This window comes from Pogona vitticeps, chromosome 14, assembly GCF_051106095.1.
Source record: "Pogona vitticeps strain Pit_001003342236 chromosome 14, PviZW2.1, whole genome shotgun sequence".
NCBI lineage: Eukaryota > Metazoa > Chordata > Lepidosauria > Squamata > Agamidae > Pogona > Pogona vitticeps.
Window position 1 is genome coordinate 10,598,873 of NC_135796.1, and position 19,311 is coordinate 10,618,183.

The window sequence follows — 19,311 nt, forward strand, 5'->3', positions numbered from 1 at the left end:
TGCACAACACACTTCTGGCCTTCTCACAGTTAGCCTCATGCATCACGTTGGCTTGGCGTTTGAGCCTTTTTAATATTTGTGTATTTACTGCTTTTTTGCTTTCAATAATGTCTTTTAAAGCTGCCTTGGGTCCTTCTTAAGGTGGGATAAAAATATATTAAATAAATAATAAATGGTGCATAACGATGGCTTTTTGTTGGTATGGGCCAAGTCACTTCCCCCCCCCCCATATGGTGACCATAAGAATGAATTAGAAAGCCAGTGCAGTGTAATGGATAGTGTGTTGGTTTACATCTCCAGGGCCCTGAGTTCAAATCCTCACTTGATCGTGGGAAGAGGCCATGATGAATCATTCATTCCTTGAACGCCTCACACACTTTGAAAGATCCCATTACGGTGGTCATCACTTGGAAGCAACATGAGAGCGCGTAATTGTCGCAACATTCATTAATCCCCTCCAGAAGGCCCTGTCATTAACCGCCCTGCTCAGGTCTTGCAAACTGAAGGCTGTGGCTTCCTGGATGGAGTCAATCCATCTGTTATTGGGTCTTCCTCTTTCCCTGCTGCCTCCAACTGTTTCTAGTACTGTTGCCTTCTCCGGTGAATCTTGTCTTATAACGTGACCAGACTACAAAAGCCTCAGCTTAGTCATTTTTTTTTTTTTAAAAGCTAATTGAGGCCTCTTAACAGCGGCAGCCATATAACTCCCTGGTGGGGAAAAAGAAAGACATCAGAAAAGCTAGCCACCCACTTTTCAGATGCCCCTTTCAAAGACGGAGGTGGGTCTCCCTGTACCAACCACTCTTAGGCATATGCTGCCTCCTTGTGTGGCTTGGGAGAGTAACATCCCAACAAACCTTTGAGAAGTTTTTATTAATTTATTTATTTATTTAGTCTCATTTATAAATCACCTTTCTCCCAACAATGAGGCCTTCTTTTCAAAGCATAACTCTCAGAATTTTCCGCTGGCTGTGTTTGCCAGGGGATTCTGGAAACCAGTGCCCAGAAAAAGGAGGTACCGTATTTTTCGCACCATAAGACACACTTTTTCCCCACAAAACAGGGGGGTGGAAAGTCTGTGCGTCTTATGGAGCGAAGAAAACAGATTATATTTTCCTGTTTTCTTCTCCTAAGAAATTGGTGCGTCTTATGGAAAGGTGCGTCTTATGGAGCGAAAAATACGGTATATTTTTTATTTTAATCAATCAATCAATCAATCAATCAATTAGCTAGCTAGCTAGCTAACTAGCCGAGCTCTGCATTGGGAAGAAACTCTAATAACCCAGTCCCTGGTCAGGGCAATCATTTCTCATTATGACTACAAAACAAACGGAGCACCCTTTTGATTTTTCTCTTCGGTGGAGCTTGGAATATTTCTGGCCATGCTAGCCAGGGGATAATCAGAGTTCTAGTTCAAAAACTGTAGTTTTCTAAGCCTGCCCCTATTCCATGGGATTCATTGTTAAATTGTTCCCCAGTCATTCCGGACATCCCTCACATGATGCAGGGCATGCGGTTAATCAGACTTAACGAAGAGGAGGGTGCTCTTTACAAATGTCACCACGAAAGAAAACATGCCGCTTCTTTAAAAAATATCTCAGGTTTCTGGATAGATTAAAACAGCCCGGTGGGGAGAACTGACCCCGTAGGACAGGAAACTTGTAGGGCTGAAAGCAGGGAGGGATGCCGACAGAAAGGAGAAACAGAATGGCCCCAGAGGTGGCCCAAGAGATTCTGCAGCCTGAGGCGAGACACCACAAAGCAACTCCTCATAAGACACTGTATTCTCAAAGGCTTTCACGGCCGGGATCTGATGGTTGTTGTGGGTTTTTTGGGCTCTTTGGCCGTGTTCTGGAGGTTGTTCTTTCTGACGTTTCGCCAGTCTATCCAACAAACAGCAACAGAGCATGGACAGAGTTCCCACTCCAGTCCTCTGAAGATGCCGGCCACAGAGACTGGTGAAACGTCAGGAAGAACAACCTTCAGAACACGGCCAAAAAGCCAAAAAGCCAAAACAAAAAAAAACACAACAACCATCACAAGGCACTGCTTGTTAAAGACAGCAAATCGTTTGGCACCCGAGGCTACAAATCCCACAAGCACCTATTTTCCTAACAGGAAGAGTCCAATAATAAGTCAATAGCTAACGATTTGCTGCTTTTCTAGGATATATAAAATATATTGAGTGGCTTCCTCCTACGGACTCTTGTCTGGTCTGCCTCGGGCAACTGGGACTGCCGACAGACACAGAAACCTACCTATTAGCCCTTACATCCAACTTACAATGTTTTTTTTTAAAATGCATTTTAATACCCGACTCAAAATTGACTCTTCCATGCAGCTCTTTTTCCAGTTCTGTGCTTTGTTCTGTTAGCAGGGTGTACGAGAGAACGATCTGGAAAAGAAAGGCTGTCCTGTCCCATAAAAGGAAATTTGCGTTTGGTTGCTGAGCGTTTCAGAAACCCAGGGATTTTCAGTGACCGAGTTCTTGACTGCTGCTAACAAGTTCTAGTTGAAGTAGTCTAGAAAATACACATGCAGTCGTACGTTGTTGATGATGCCATTTCAGAGTTCTGCTTGGTACCAGACAACAGAAGCTTGAATGGACAGTGTGAAAAAGCGGTTTATTTTCGTGCTCTTAACTCATGGCCAATCCCAATGCAGAGGAGGACACAGAAAGCTGCCTTAGACTGTAGAAAAACACCGATCCGTCTGTCCCAATGAGGTCCGTGCTGAACAATAGCAGCTTTCCAGATAGAGTCTTTCCCAGCTTATCTGGAGATTCCCTGGAAGCCTCTCACGGAACGACTCATTAAGCCTGAGCCTCACTAGTTTCCAAAATCTGACAGGATCTGGAAAACTCAGGTGGCTGGGAAACTAAGTAGAGTAGACCTTTGGTCTAGATGGGTGGGATAGAAATCCAATAATAAATAAAATACAGTGGTGCCCCACATGACGGCGATAATCCGTTCCCCTGAAATCGCTGTTAAGCGAAATCGTCGTCATGCGAAAAACAATTCCCCATTGGAATGCATTGAAACCCATTTAACGTGTTCCAATGGGGAAATTACCTCGTTGTTCAATGAAGATCGCCCATAGGGAAGCCATTTTCCAAGCGCTGATCAGCTGTTAAAATGGCTGCCCTGCGAAGCATGGATCCGGAAAACACAGGGCAGCCATTTTAGGAACCCGACGTTCAGCTGGAAAAATCGTCTTGCGAACAAATGGTTCGCAAAGCACGGACCTAATTGTCGTCAAACGAAAATCCCCCATAGGAAAAATCATCGTTCAGCAGATTCATCGTTTAGCATCGTTGTCATGTGGGGCACCATCACTGCAAAGTATTTAAGGAGCCACTGTAATTTATAGGTTCCAAGCATGGATTGATGGGAGTTTAAAAAGTTAGTTGCCACATTCTCTAGTTTATGAAATGTGAAAGAGAGAGGTGGAGTAGCAGCGGGGAAAAAACCTATCAAGCTCGTGCAGCTGTCGTTTAATGACAAACAGAACATCCACAACCATTTAGCAAATCTGGCGTACTGGAGGACCCCTGTATCTGCAGATTAGTTCCAGTGCCTTCTCCCTGCACACATGCTGAAAAATGCAAATTATAGCAAACACTATTACTGTTAAAGGGCTCAATGGTTTAAGTATCCTGTTGAGAGTTCAATTCCCCACTGCGCCTCCTTGATAGGGGCTGGACTTGATGATCCATAGGGTCCCTTCCAGTTCTGCGATGATGATGATGATGATTCATATAGTAAATACTATACATAGCATGGTCTTCTGCTCCCTCTAATGGCCAGTTCTGGTAACCTAATCATCAGAAGTATACAGTTCCGAATTTTTAAAAAAATATTTCCAGGACATGGATAAGTGCATCAGCGGATTCTGATCCTGTGGATATAGATCTTACTGATCTTACCATCAGTTGATCAGTTGATATCCATGCCACTGTTCACCACCACATTAAAGTACTGTGTTCGCACAATGATGGGAGTCAGGTTCAGGTACTCCAGCTTGACTCTCAGAGGTGGAAAGCCTTCTGCCCTTCAGATGTTCAGGATTATAATGCCTGCAATTTTTAATCATGGGCTCTAAAGAGCAAGGGTGCAGGGAGCTGAGATCCAAAACGACAACTCCTAGAAGTCTTGGCCAGCACAGCCAGTGGTGAAGGCTTCTGGGAGTTTCAGTCCAAGAACATCTGGGGACCCCCCCCCCCAAGGTTGGGCACCGCTGCCGTAGGCCAAGAGGATGTACCCTGTAGTCACGCTTGACCAGGAGAGAAACAACTCTGTCTCCAGGCTGTTCTATCCAATGGCAGAGAAAACAAATTACTGACATTTACACTCCATGCAGCTGCTGGCATTCACTGCCTTCTGGGCCCTGCTTATTGTCACACAGCCACTCCTTCCAGCCACAGTATTTCAAACCACACAGTGGACAATGGTTTGGTTTATGTTTATAATTGGACTTTCATAATATTCATGATTAGCACAAGATCCATAGCCATAAATTATACATTGTTATCTAGTTTTTTCAGTACATAAAATGTTAAATGATATACGTCTCTGAAGAGTGGCACAAAGTAGTACATCTCGGATGGCATTCTCTATTATTTGGGAAGAAGAAGAAAAAGAGGAAAGGGTCTGGTGGGCAGGCCGTGTATGTCGCAGAACCCGGGCAGAGCCAGAAAACGGAAAAAGAAAAGAAAAAAATTAAACCAGTGAGTTCCAAAAGGCAAAGAGGTTTGAAAGGCTCGAGTCAAAAGACCACCAGAGCAGCAGGAAAACTTGCTTTCAGACTCAGCGTTGATACACAAAGCAAAGGGACACTCTGTCAGGGTGGCTTACTAAATACTCCCCCTTTGCGGCACAAAGTTTTTGTTTTTTTTAAAGACTCTTTCTGGCTGCTCAGGTGCAACCCACCCCTAACCTTTGTTGTAAAGTTGCACAAAATAAACGGTGTCTTAATGTTGTTTTCATTGGTACCCTTGGATGCTAACGAGTGATCATGCTCCTTCATGCTGTAAAGTACAGAATAAAAAAAAATCCTGAAGGGGTCCGCTCTGCATTATGATCCAATTTATTCTCCAGCAAAGAGTTTCACACACGACTAGAGAAGGCAGCTTTTTTTTCTTTTTGCAACGTTCTGTTAATTGCACCATTCCGCCCTACTGCATATTTCTAGGTTGTTGTTGTTTTGTATGGTACCACAAAGAAACAGGGATGGGAGACAATGGGTTACATAGGGTTCTCCTGTATGTCCGACCAGTATGAACCTTCTGACCCCGATGCCCTGCTACCCAAGTTGCTGCTTCAGTGGCTGCAGTCCTTTTTTTGAGCCTTAACTGCTTGGTGCCAAGAGACGTTGGTACAAAAACGGGGACTTTTACCACTAGAGGAGGCACAAAGCACCTCTGCCTCCCAACCCTCCCCTTCGCCCAGCTCCTCCTGGCCTCAAGGAGTTATTGCTGTGTTGCTGATTTTGTGCCTCAGCTTCAGTCAGAGCCTTGAAACGTCAGAAAGAAAGAAAGAAAGAAAGAAAGAAAGAAAGAAAGAAAGAAAGAAAGAAAGAAAGAAAGAAAGAAAGAAAGAAAGAAAGCTGCCTTTTTGGAGATTGAAATGTAACAGGACATAAGCAATAAATAACACAGTGTCCTTTGGATGTCTCTGGACTGAGTGGGAGAGCAGAAGGCGTTGAAGGCAACGCAAGAATTCATCTGTGCCTCCTTGGACAAAAAAAAGAAACTGTAAAGGGACGGGAAGAGAAGGCAACCAGTTAAAACGGTCTGTCAACAGCGCGAGTTACATATTGAAACCATAAACTGGCGGTTGGGTGAATCCTGGTGCTGTGTATCCATAGGGGAAGTTGGCCTGCGGAGGTACGGCATTGGGGCCTGCTGTTAGCATCAGCTGCTGGCCTGGAAGGAAGGAAAGCAGAGTCAGCTTTAAAAACAAAAACAGAGAGAGAGCGAGAGAGAGCTTTTGTATACTCCCCAAGCGATGCTATCTAACAGAAACTAAAAGCTAGACTGCAAAAGACCCACTCCCTATATTGTGACTGCAGGGGGTGCTTTCTATATTTAAACAAAAAACAACAAAACCCACGAAAAGCATCAAAACATAAAAAGGGATGTACACAGCCAGTTTTGACCAAAGAGCCAATATGCCTGTGAAGCTGCTTTATTCAGAGTCCCACAAGATCAGGGCAGGTGGCAGCAACACCCCAGATTTCCCAGAAGTCTTTCTTGGTACAGGTTGCCAATATACGGTATGTTGGATTTCAAGAGGAAGCCTAGGATATCTTCTGCGTCTACAGAGAGGCAGTGCACTGGAGCGGTTAGAGTGGGCAACTAGCACTGGGGAGACCCGGGTTCAAATCCCCACTCAGCTATGAAGTTCACTGGGTCCGATCTACGGCAGCCACCCTTTCTCCCACGATGCCTATCTCGCCAGATCGCTGCCACAGCAACTGAAGTGGGAACAACAATGGTTTTATATGATATAAAATTCCTTACCGAAAGCACCATCTAATTGTTTTGCCACTGAGCTACGACCCTTCCAGAGGTAACCAGAAGAGCAGATACTCATAAAGAGAGTAAGAGAGTGGCTTTCTAGTTGGGTTTAATTTGGCAATTTCCCAACGGTGCAAGGAGACAGTTGAGATTTGCTGATTTGTGAAACTACTTGAATGGTCATTCCCCATACTGTTTTGTTTTTTTTTTTAAATAGCTCTATGGCACCAGTGACTATAAATACATTTTACTTCAATCAATCAATCAATTTTTTAAAACTTTTTACATGTAGTAAATGGGACTACTTCCCTGTTTGTAACATAGGGATTGAGTGGGGGTTTGTTTGGGGTATTTAGTATCACGGCTACTAGAGAGTGAAAACTAGATTAAAGTCCAGAAGAAACATACAATATGAGACTTCTGCATGGCCAGAATTTTAATGCATTGCAGTTAGATCTGTTAGTTATTTTCCCCAAGCCTAGGCTCATTAATTTTGCCAAGGACTAGACATAAATTGGTTAACACTACCAAAAACAATACATGCTTCATGCAGGGAATACTGGACTCCCACATGGAAAGCCATTCCCACTAGAACACTGACCTCACCGTCATGAACTTCTTTTAAATGGAAGGACCTAGAATGCAATTGTCAATAACGTCCACCTTTTGCAAAATCAGCCAAGAGAGATTTTCACATATATTCCTCGAATAGAAAGCACCATTTGCTTTCTCAACAAGGCTTTTCCCCACCCAGATAGCACCACAAAAAATCTTGTCACCCATGGAAGGGCACGTTCCCTCCCCCACCTAGGCCGGTGGTTCCCAACCTTGGGTCCCCAAATGTTCCTGGACTACAACCCCCAGAAATCCTGGCCAGCACAGCTAATGTTGAAGGCTTCTAGGAATTTTAGCCAAGAACATCTGGGTCCCAAGGTTGGGAACCACTGCCCTAGGTTAAAAAAAGGCCAGTGGCCATCATCAAGTAGTGGGTTCTCAATCTCTGATATTCCAGATGTTGTGGATTTCAATTCGCAGAGGCCTTGACCAGCCTGGCAAATGGCTAAGGAGTTCATGAGTTGAAGTTCAGCAATATGGGGAAGCCAAAGGTTGAGAACTCGTGGCATTTCTTCTTGAAATATTGCATTTCTAAATCAGCAAACTCATCCCAGTCACAAAGGATGTTTTGCATTATAAAACATCATGGGCCAATTCTAGTATAAGGTAAAAGGTAAAGGTTCCCCTTGACAATTTGTCCAGTCGTGTCCGACTCTAGGCGGCGGTGCTCATCTCCGTTTCCCACCCATAGAGCTAGCGTTTGACCGAAGACAATCCTCTGTGGCCATGTGGCCAGCGTGACTAGACACAGAATGCTGTTTCTAGTATAGTGCCCCTTATATCTAACTCTCAGCAACAGGAGAAGGAATAGATTCATTGTGTTGGAAGCTTTGCTGCGGCTTGCCAATATGTTATGTTAGGAGCAGAGAGCTCCAAAGTTCATGAATGAATACAGCTGTTTTATCCTAACACATTTTGCTCTTTTCTATGTGTCCGAGGATGCTCTCTGAACATATCCTGAATCTGCAAATGTATTCCCCAAGGCTGCTGCCCTAAGCATGCTTCCTGAGGAGTAAACAGCACTAAACACTGTGGAGCTTACTTCCAAGAAAACAAAGGATGCCACACAGCTGGTGCTAAAGCAGCCAGTGAAAAAAATGAATGGGGCCAGCCATGCTTCATGTGGAGTGCCTTGGCTCTGAATGTCCACTGTGATGACCGTCCCTAAATTGAATTATTTAACAGAGTTAAATTATAGTCACTGGGCTTCAACATGAGCAACACGTGGAAGGTGGGGTGCTTGTTAGAAGAGGAGTGTATCAATATTAACATTTAGATAAGATTTTTTTTTAAAAAATCCACACCCTGATAAAGACAAAGACCAAGCCTTCACCTACCAAATACTATCGGAGTGGGTTCAGTTACTTGCTCCTCTTCTTTCCTTAGGCTTTCTGAAGCATCAAGTTTATCCACCTAAGTTATGAAATCAACAAGAAACACTGATGAAACAATGTTAAGAGAGCCCCCCATATTGCAGCGCCCTTCAGCATGGGAGTCCCCTCCCTCCCCAAGTAAGAGGTTTCAGAGTCTAAGATAGGTTCCACGTTGACAAAATACCAGTTAGCATTTCAAGGTGTCAGAGGATTAAGCACAACTTTCTCCCGGGCCTGAGCTACAAACAAAGCATGAAGAAGTCACCCTCTCAAGCAGATGTTGCCACCGAGGCACCTCCTAAGATCACCATCCCTATGTTTCCAGCCATATTCTTTGTGGAAACCACCTCCCACATAGACTCAAGCCACATGAGGCTGCACAGCATGATCTGACTTCGAGGCTCCCTATGAAAATCTATAGGACAGGACTGCAGATCACTTGACATATGGACACCCAACAGAAAAGGCCCGAAGCTGGCTTCTGTGGCCAGGCAAGAGGAATAACACTTACTGCAGTTGTGCCCAAATGCATGCCCATACATCAACAGGTCTGCACTTCAGTCCTCCTCTCTTGCACAAACAACTACAGTTTAGCCGAGGGGTAGGCACCGACTAGCCCTTGTACTCCCAGCATCCCACACCAGGGGGCAGGCTGGAGCCTACAAGAGTTGCTGCTCAACAGCAACTTCTGCTTTAGCGCTAGAAGGGCAGGATGGGGAAGGACGACGCTTGGACAGCCCTAGATGGCAAGGCCAGGGCAATGACCTCATGGGTGTGGGGTGGGTGCCTTCTGCTGCAGGATCTGTTACACACGATGCCCTTAAAACAGGACCCAAAAGCAGAAGTACGGGTAATTTCACTGAAGCCGCTGAGAACTTCCCATGTCAATGAATGTGTGCAAACCCATAAACAAAATATACCACGCTATATTAATCTTCTCTTTGCTTTGGACAACAAAGTGAATTTAAGAGAAATCCCAGAAAGGGCCTGTTCCTGTTGACACGCTGGCACAGCTGCCTCTCTTTTAAATACCACGGTGACAGCATCATTTCTGGCCTGACATGTCTTCTCTGAAGGGTGACAGCAGACAGTGCTGTGCTTCGGAATGAATTACTACCTAAAATCTCTCCTGTATCACTCTAAAACATACAGCACTGTATGTGTCCAGGAAGGTTTGCTCAAGGGGAAGTGATTTAATCAGAGCCTTGTTTCTAACGAGGCTTCTGTCTTGCTAAGCCAGACAACTTCCTATTTACATCCCATCATCAACCAGCTGCCACTCACTTGGACTGACGGAGCAAGGCTCCTTACTTTACTTCAGCCTTCCTAGGGGCAAATTTGTTACAGTTACATTTGTCATTCATTTAAGCAATTCATTATGAAAAGGACAGTATCGTAAGGCTGGTCAACAGCTTCTCTTCCAGCGTGGAAGTGCCAGAGCAACTAAGGATTGTTAAAGTACCGTGGGCTTTTAGTGTGATGCCCCGGAATATGTCTACTGATCGTCTAAGAAACCAACAGAACTGAGATGGTTTCTCTTTATAGGAACAGCCACCTGGCTTGCTGACTCGTGACACTTAGATTTTGGTAAAAGAAAGAAGTTATTTTCTGGGGCCAACGTAAACGTCGAAAGCTAACACACAAGATTAAAGAAGAGCATGAACTGGAAAAATTGGGGTGGTGTGTGGCTAACCCCGGAAAAACGAACCAGTTCGAAATTCGTTTTGCCAGATCGTACCTGGGGGAAAGGAAATCTAACACCTCTACCCCCCCCTTCCTACTGCCCCCTCCCCCTTTGTCTCCCTATCTGGTCCTGCTGCTGCTTCCCCCACTACCACCACCACATTCAGAGACAGCGGCCCGGCTTTCCTTCCGGCAGCCAGGACTGCTGTGTCTGCGCATGTGCTGGCCGATCGGTGGGAAGGGGGCAGGAGCCATCCCTTTTGCCAAAGCAAAACAAAGCAGGGAGTGGAAAGAAGTCCAGCGCTTTGTCTCATTTCAGCAACACGGGATCCACAAACTGACCCATGAAGCGAACCACAAACCAGCCCAGTCCATGCTTCGGTTCGTGCCCATCTCTACAAACAACTTCCTCAAGAAAAGCAGCCAAGTACATTGGCTTTATCTGTGGCCTCAAGGCTGAATGCCCAAGCTTTCCTTCTATGGCCATGTTTATCTCCTACATAGCTGACTGCTCCGAAGCAACTCTGCTCTTGGGAGCTCAAAGAGTATCTTCGTTCTTTCTTCACCCGCCCAAAAAAAGGCACCCGGCTGCATGCTGTTTAGCAATTAATTATCATCCCCATAGAACAGAAGGACAATCAACAGATCAAAAACATGCTCGGCACTGGAGTTGTGCCACTTCTACTGAATGCCAAGGCCTGCTGGCCCAGAAGTCTCCCGATGTCCCATCCATACCCAAACACTCATAGCAGGCAATCCCTCTCAAATTCTGGATGAACTTTCTGCACACGTGGCAGACACACAACAGAATATACCAGGGAATCTGCATTCACCCCCTCTCTTTTTTAAAAAAAGGATATCTGAGCTTTGTTAATAGGACCAATGCCTTTTGGTAGAGAGATACACATCTAGCTGTTAGGAACACAATGACATGAAGAAGGTTAAATGCCTTTGCATTAAAAGGGGGTGGAAACTCATTCTCCAGTTCATTACTAACACCAGGACTAGATTAGTTCTTACTCCAAAACCAGCCCCACTAATGCATGCTCTTTCTGGATATTTAGTAGACACTTAATTGCTTGTAAAATCCAACCAGAGTTTAGCAGGAAGGGCTGTAACATCCTAACAGATTTACTATCTCCCTAGGTAAAAGTAAAGGTAAAGGTTCCCCTTGACAATTTTTGTCCAGTCGTGTTCGACTCTAGGGGGCGGTGCTCATCCCCGTTTCCAAGCCACAGAGTCAGCGTTTGTCTGAAGACAATCTTCCGTGGTCACATGACCAGTGCGACTTAGACATGGAACGCTGATTACCTTCCCACCGAGGTGGTCCCTATTTATCTACTCACATTTGCATGCTTTCGAACCGCTAGGTTGGCGGGAGCTGGGACAAGCGACAGGCGCTCACTCCGTCACGTGGATTCGATCTTACAGCTGAAGATCTACAGACCTTACAGCACACAGGCTTCTGCGGTTTAACCCGCAGCGCCACCACGTCCCACTATCTCCCTAACCTACATATAAAAAATGGATAGTATTTCACTGCAACATACATACTGCACTTTTCCCCATCTCTGACACATACAAGCCTCTCAAGGCCGTGCCAGAGAGACCACAAGAAAAACAGCATCACCCTGCCTGGCTACATTCATTTTCTTTTAATGCTAAATGTGCCAAAAGACCACATCTTGGCTTTGTGAAAAACCTGGTACATCCACAACTCAAGAGTGCATTTGGAAGACCTAAATTCTGATCACATCTGCAGCTATTGGGTATACTGCCAGAATACACCTCTTTCTCCCCAAAAGTGAAGGAAACAAACTCTGGTTGGATTTTTAGAAGTTATTTAGGAAGATAGGTTGACTAGAGCATTAGTTAGACCAAGCTAGATTATTCTGCTTTTCAGCAAAAGCTACAGCTAGACTCCCATATGATCTTAGATGTATTTTAAGGGACACAAATGAGATAACAACAGAATGTAAAACATTAGAGACTGTCACCTTATTAAACAGACCATCAACCTGTAAGAAAATTCAGAGGGGTATACTTAAATTCAGTACCAAGAAACCAATTGAAGATAAAAGCAAAGATCACACAAACCTGAGGTGGGGGAAAGAGGAAAAGACTCAAGAAGCAAGGGGAAAAAAGGAAGGGAGAAAATGAACAAACAAAGACACTCACAATATTTAAGCTTCTGAGAAATGAATTAAACTTCCTCAAAAGCAGAAGTGTCAGTTTCATACATGGGAACAAGAATGTTTCCTTAGTATTACGACAATACAACACTGCAAAAAAAATTACTTACTATTGCTGCAGTTTAACAAACATGAAATTATACGGCTCACGTTGTATAAAAATGGGCACTTTATAAATACAACACCCTGACACTAGACCTGCCCCACAGAAATAGCTGACATTATGTAAGATCTAAATGGCATAACTATGTGGGGGGGAAGACCAAGGTGTGGATGATTTTGAGATCCTGGCAGGACAACTGCCTTTAAATTAGCTAGCTGTTTAATTTCTTCTGGGTTGAAATGGAAGCCTATCGGTTGCACATTGTCCAGGATCAAGGCAGCTTCTAGCATGACGCTCGGGGCCTTACTAATGATGCTTTGAACAGAAAGAATCTGCAGCTTCAAGCAACTTGTCAAGTGTGCGTAGAAATACATATGATCCTGGAAACGAGAAACCAGAACACTTGTAACTGGGTGTTGCAAGTCCAGAAGATGGGAGAAGAACAAAACGGGTCAAAGGCCGGGTTTTCATGGGAAGGGTGGTTCTGGGACCTGGGCAGATTGTACCACCTAATAACTGTGTGCCTGGATTTTATATTGAGGAATATTCAGAAGCACTTCACCGTAATGCAAAATGAAGCCCGTCACCCAAGAGTCTAGATGGGTACAGAGCAACAAGGCTTTCCAAGGAAGCCACACTTACTTTGGTAAGGTATTCCCTCATCACCTGGATGAAATAAGGCATTGCAAAGTCCATAATGTTGTGCCTCCACGCCAGCTCGAGAACCACATCTGGATGCAACAAATCGTAGCACGTGAACAGAGAAGCTGCAAAACATTCCTTCTTGTCTTCTTCCAGAAACCACTGGAGCAGTTTCTCTGCCAGCTCAGCATCTTTGGATTCTGCTGCATACTGCATGGCATCCTGTCAAAGACCAAGGTCATAAAACTCATCTTCACAGCCACAAAGTAGCTGAAAAGGTCCACCTCGCACAGAGAAATGTGAAGGACCATTCTATATTTGCAGGTCCTTAAATAAGTGGTTCAGGTGCCTGGTGGCAGAGCCAGAGGTTGGCCGTTTGACTGTGCCTCCTAGGGGGAACAGCCAGCCTATGAAGCCTTGGCCAAGCTGCACAGTCCCAGGGCATCCAGGGAAGAAGGGAAGAGAAAGCCACTTCTGAGCATTCTCTCCCTGAAGAACCCTGAAATGGGTCTCCGTAATTCAGAACTGACTGGACAGCACACACAATTTCTGTTTAAATAAAAGACTCCCTCCCACCCTAACTCCAAGGCATACAGAAGGACACTGCCATCATTCACAAACCTTATACAGACGATCTTTCTTACAGAGCTCCACACTCTGTTTCCATCTGTTATTGCCTTTATACAAGTAGGCGGCAATACGTCTGAACTCAATCAACTCATGCTTCTCCAGACGCTGAGCCAGTGTAATGTTATCGAAGTTATCATAGGCATCAATGGATGCTCGCAAGCCCTGTTTGAAGAAGAAAGAACGTGTCCGCCTATGGAGACGCTAAGCACCCTGCTGAAACTCAACGCCTCATGCCAATGTTGCTCCCTTAATTTACTTGGAAAGGGTGGAAAGATCTTTTAATCAAAGTAACATTTTTCTATTGCTTGTTAAAAGTGCCTGATCAGTAGCCTGGTGCAGTTTACTTATTTGCAGAATTGGGGTGGGGTGGGGAAATACAAAGCAGATTATATATTGTGCTTTTACTATTTTTTAATCAATTACTCTAGGATTGATAAAAGAATCACATAAAAAGAAAAATTCTTGTTATCCCTTAGATGTCTTTAAAACGCAACTTTTGACAAGAATTTGAAAACATGTGACACTAATGAAGCAACTTCATTCCATCATGTTACCTTTGAACTGTAACTCTGTCTTGCCTTGAAAATACTTAGTTCCAGCAGACATCTTGCTTATTTCTAATTATTTCTAAGTTCTGATTTAATCTGTTTGCTATATTTCTATTCTGACTTTGCTCTAATAAGCTCAAGATATGCGTATGGCCTTCTTCCTAGCAACTTTATCTTCACAACAAATCTTTTAAGGGGGTCGTGCTGAGATGGAATGGCTTAAGATGAGTTTCATAATGAGGACTCCAAAGTGGTCCTCCCAAATGATATTCCAATGCACTATTACTAGTTCTCCTGCAATGCAGCTTTCTGGGGCCTTCTGAACACAGCAATAGGAAAAGCACAGTTTCCCAGAGACTTGACATGATGGGACGACACATTAACTGTCATCCAGTTGCAAATCAGACACAGGAATTTACAAGTGGCTTGGGCCTCATTTAATACAAACTTATTATCTAGAACAAAACGGCACCTTTTTTTTTCCATGACAAAATTGATAAATACAGTTTGTGTTAGAGGAATGCTAGTTGGAGAGATTTACCTGTAACTGTCAAGTATTTTAGACTGAATCATGAATTAAATGGCCACATGGCATTCTTGCTATGAACAGAACAGAAAAGCACCATGAAAGATGAACAGAAATGGAAGAAACATGAATGCTTCTATGGAACTACAATGTAATAAGGACTGCAGATTCTTACTTGGTAGTCTTCTTCCTCTGTCAGAAGATTGTTCAGTGCCTCATTGACTCCTTTATTATTATGGTTTTGAACCGAGCGCAAGTAAGGTTTCACCAGAGGCAACTGATTAACCTATGGAAGAACACCATCATTTAGACAAAAGAAAAAAAACAGTTTACAGAAGGTCTCTGCTTGAGTGCACTGTTAGGACATTTGGGCCCAAGCTAAATCGTGGAGGAGGAAACTACTGCTCTCCAAGAACAGAAGCAACAAATCTGTGCGAAAGAATATTTACAAAATCTCGAACATGATTCTAAAAGACCTCATGTATGTGGACTGCGATGGATCCGGAAGTAGAGAAATGCTTCAGGATTCTCTCACCTTGTAGAAAAACGGGCTCACTTATTTTGACTACCAATGTGAAAACAGAAGTGGTGGAGAGAAGCAAATATGGCTAGCCCACTGTTAAAATACGGGCCTAAACTCACCTTGGAGAAAAAGGTAACTGTTCTGGTGTGGTCCAGCCGGGGAGATAATACCAGGAGGAGATCATTGATCAGCAACGGCTTGTAATCCAGATAGAACTGCAGGGCTTTATAATACAGTTCCACGTTGGCCACCTAGAGAGGAAACACAAGACAACTGGCTGGTGTGGAACTGACCCATTAGATTTAATTTAAAAATTACTGAATAATGCCCAGCACTTGGACCACTTAAAAAGGGAATTAAGACAGATTTGTGAAAAATAAAGCTATTAATGAGCCATAGTTATGGTGGCGGCTGTATTTAAGGTTTAGTGTATTTGGTGCTTCTCAGTACAGTCGTGCCTCGCTTTACGATTGCCCCGTATAACGACGAATCTGCTTAACAATGCCTTTTTTTGCTATCACAAAACGATGCTTCCTATGGGCAAAATCTGCTGTGCGATGATCGGTTCCCTTCTTCGGGAACCAATTTTTCACATTACGATGATCAGCGAACAGCTGATCGTCGGGTTCCAAAATGGCCACCAGCTGAAGAAAATGCCCCCCGCTGTTTTCTAGGACGGATTCCTCGCTAAACAGGCACCGAAAATGGCCGCCGTATGGAGGATCTTCGCTGGACGGTGAGTTTTTAACCCACTGGAACGCATTAACTGGATTTAAATGCGTGTTAATGTTTTTTTTAATTTTCGCTTTACGATGTTTTTGTTCTACAGCGATTTCGCTGGAACGAATTAACATAGTTAAGCAAGGCACCACCGTACCAGTTTTTTGAGAACACAGGTAGGAAGGCATTATTACATTCACACCTTGCTCTTGCACTCTCAAGAGTGTGATTTTGGGCACCAGGTGTTGAAAAGGAGCATCCATCTTAGAGGTGCTTACCTTGGCGATGATGTCCTTGAATTGCCCTTCTTTCCATGCATCTGTAGGATGATTCATCATTGTAATTATTGCATTGTCATATTCTTCATATTTGTCATAGAGGAAAACCAGTTCTCCCCACAAATGGGCCTGCTCGGCTGCTCGAAGAACCTTGGGAAGCACAGTGAAAGAAGAGGTAGACATTTTTGCAAGTCAGGCAGGAGACAAAGCAAGAATTGAACAGGAAACCACCCCAGAGAGCGCGGCACAATACTGACATTCACTCCGCTGCCTCTTATTTACAACAGGGTGCTGGTGCTGACCTTTAAATCGGGAGGGAGAATTTAGTTAGGGATCTCCATGTGTGTCTCTGTGTGATCCACAACAGATTGGCAAGAGTTTACCAACTCTCAAACATCTAATTGAAAAGAGGGTTTTTAAATCCCTTAACTGGATTGCAAACAAGATTACCTGGGATTAAAACCAGTAGTGGATTTTTGTGAGAGAGGATTAGACAGCTTGGTTCTAGTACCAAGATGGAGCTACTTGGCTGAGAATACACTCAGATGCATTCTGCTCCTTATTTCTTTCTGTATGTCTGCCTGTCCAAGACATTATTCTGCAACTAATCCTTGTTGGCAGATTTCGGGATTTGAGGGAGGAAAATGAAACAGATGTTTGCAAACTTGATGTCTGCCCACTTGTGTCCTAAATGGCCTAAGCTCAGAGTATCTGAAATATTATTTCTTATCATCATTAACGAGCTTGATTAATGAAAACCTTCCTCTCTACATTGTGGAATGAGACAAGCTGGCACTGACAATTCAAAATGTCCAGCGTCTCCTCTTATAGCTTTCCAGCATGCACTAGAAATGTTTGATGTAAAGGGTCTCTGAAGATGTCGTTTGCTCTGTGTTTTTCTGCTGGGCTTGCCCTCATCGCCACTGCCCCAATATTTTTAATTGTGACTTTTTTTTTAAAACTCTGGCTTTGTTGGCCATGTTGGATGCTTCCTGCGAGAGAGGATTTCATCTCCAGATGATGCTTGGTGTACTCAGTTTATTTAGGGCTGTAGAATAATATACCTTTGGAATATTGACTCTGGACCAGAAGAGTTCCAAGTGCTCTCTCATCTTTTGTGGTTTGTATTTAGAGTACAAGATAGCAAGCTCGGTAAACATTCCCATGTGAGCACGCTCCAGGCCCAGCGCAGCTTCTAGCAGAGCGATGAGTTCTTCAAAGTATCCACGATCCTATGAATCAAGGGCACAACAGGTTTAAGTACAGTACTCACTACTAGCAAAAAAGAAAGAAAGAAAGAAAAAGAAAAAAAAGAAGAGACCTAATTATGCACCATTTTAAAGCAAGCATCTTAACATTTCAGAAAAGAATTTGTTTCAAAAATACATGACAAGAAAGTCCTGGTATCCACGATCCTATGAATCAAGGGCACAACAGGTTTAAGTACAGTACTCACTACTAGCAAAAAAGAAAGAAAGAAAAAGAAAAAAAAGAAGAGACCTAATTATGCACCATTTTAAAGCAAGCATCTTAACATTTCAGAAAAGAATTTGTTTCAAAAATACATGACAAGAAAGTCCTGCTTAGGTGCAGGAAGTTCCTAACAGTTTCAACAATGCTAAAACTCAGCAGAAACAACTTTTAAATAAAAGAAGCAGCAGCAAAGTGTACTGCCCCAAAGTTTATTTTTGAAGTTAAAACAAGATTGTTAGCAAGAGTATGACACCAACAACCATCCTGATGGGTCTGTCCAGACATTTCTTAACTACAGTATTTTTGACATATTTTCCAGCTTTCTTGGTGTTCTGGTTCCACTGAGAAAGCTCATGGTGCTGCATTAATTGCAATACACAAACTTCTAAATATATGCATGTAAGTTTGCGATATATGTAGGCATCCTTCAGTCTCAAGAGACTATGGTAATGTGCTCCAAATAGAGGTCTTGCAACAGCGTCTAGTGTGGCTGAGAAGGTCACTTCGAGAGTGACAATCCCTTCCATATTTGCCATATATAGAGATGCTAACTATGCTAGCTTCAGGCGTGAATATTATAGTTGTTTTAATTTTTTTTCCTGCTTTGCTGAGACAACTTAGCGAATAAGTAAATGCTATACTGCCAATGAGGAGAGCAGACATTTTCAATCAGATGGTTAAAGGACTCCAACCTGATAATAGCTGATCAACTCTTCAAGCTCATCAGCATGGATTACTATGTGTAAGCCACAGATCTGGGCAAGCCGGAACTCCTTTCCATCCACACAGGCAAAGCACACCTGCAAACAAAGAAGGAGAAAGCCATTGGCAACACAGGTACAAGTCTGAACCATTTTTGCATCCCACATTTCCAAAGATTGGTTGTCAAGATTCAACACCTCTGGCATAAATTTTGACTCTATAGTACAGTGGTGCCTCCCTTAACAAGCGCACCGTTTAACGACGAATCCGCATAGCAATGCCTTTTTTGCGATCGCTAATCCGATTGCATTGCGATGTTTAGATAGGCTAAACATCGCATTGTGATGATCGGTAAGCGTTTCGCTTACCGATCTTCACATTGCGATGTTTAGAAAACAGCTGATCGGCGGTTCCAAAATGGTCGCCCGCAGCATTTTCATGCCCTGCCCTCGCTTACTGGGCAGCAAAAATGGCGGCCGGATGGGGGTATCTTCGCTTACCGGTGAGTTTTTCCCCAATAGAAATGCATTAAACAGAGTTTAATGCGTTCCTATGGGTTTTTTCCCTCGCATAGCGACGAATCCGGATAGCGACGTTAATCCTGGAATGGATTAACGTCGCTATGCGGGGCACCACTGTACAAGAATGTAATGCAGGGCTTGAGTCAAACTTTAGACAAAAAAGGTAATCAGAAACGAAGGCCAAAGTATATGAAACACCACTGCAGGCACCAAACATTGTCAGATTCTTAGAAAGGGGAAGCATTTATAGTTTCGCAAATAGGAA

At 43.6% G+C, this 19,311-nt stretch overlaps 2 protein-coding genes across 5 annotated transcripts in view; one reads left to right on the forward strand and one right to left on the reverse strand.

Moving 5' to 3' along the window:
• LOC144584783 (uncharacterized) overlaps positions 1 to 19,311 on the forward strand; it is a 205,507-nt gene that overhangs the window by 149,574 nt on the left and 36,622 nt on the right. The window lies entirely within an intron of this gene.
• CLTCL1 (clathrin heavy chain like 1) overlaps positions 4,451 to 19,311 on the reverse strand; it is a 57,955-nt gene continuing 43,094 nt past the window's right edge. The window contains exons 24-34 of one of the 4 annotated variants that reach the window (XM_072983600.2): positions 18,516 to 18,623; positions 17,415 to 17,582; positions 16,351 to 16,500; positions 15,472 to 15,603; positions 15,005 to 15,115; positions 13,747 to 13,917; positions 13,126 to 13,347; positions 12,186 to 12,206; positions 8,470 to 8,545; positions 7,119 to 7,152; positions 4,451 to 5,923 (exon numbers count right to left, since the gene is read on the reverse strand). In XM_072983600.2, the coding sequence (XP_072839701.1) occupies positions 7,139 to 7,152; positions 8,470 to 8,545; positions 12,186 to 12,206; positions 13,126 to 13,347; positions 13,747 to 13,917; positions 15,005 to 15,115; positions 15,472 to 15,603; positions 16,351 to 16,500; positions 17,415 to 17,582; positions 18,516 to 18,623 (1,173 nt within the window). In that variant the 3' untranslated portion in view covers positions 4,451 to 5,923; positions 7,119 to 7,138. The remainder of the gene's footprint in view (positions 5,924 to 7,118; positions 7,153 to 8,469; positions 8,546 to 12,185; positions 12,207 to 13,125; positions 13,348 to 13,746; positions 13,918 to 15,004; positions 15,116 to 15,471; positions 15,604 to 16,350; positions 16,501 to 17,414; positions 17,583 to 18,515; positions 18,624 to 19,311) is intronic. The other 3 variants (XM_072983601.2, XM_072983598.2, XM_072983599.2) reach the window with 3 other exon arrangements.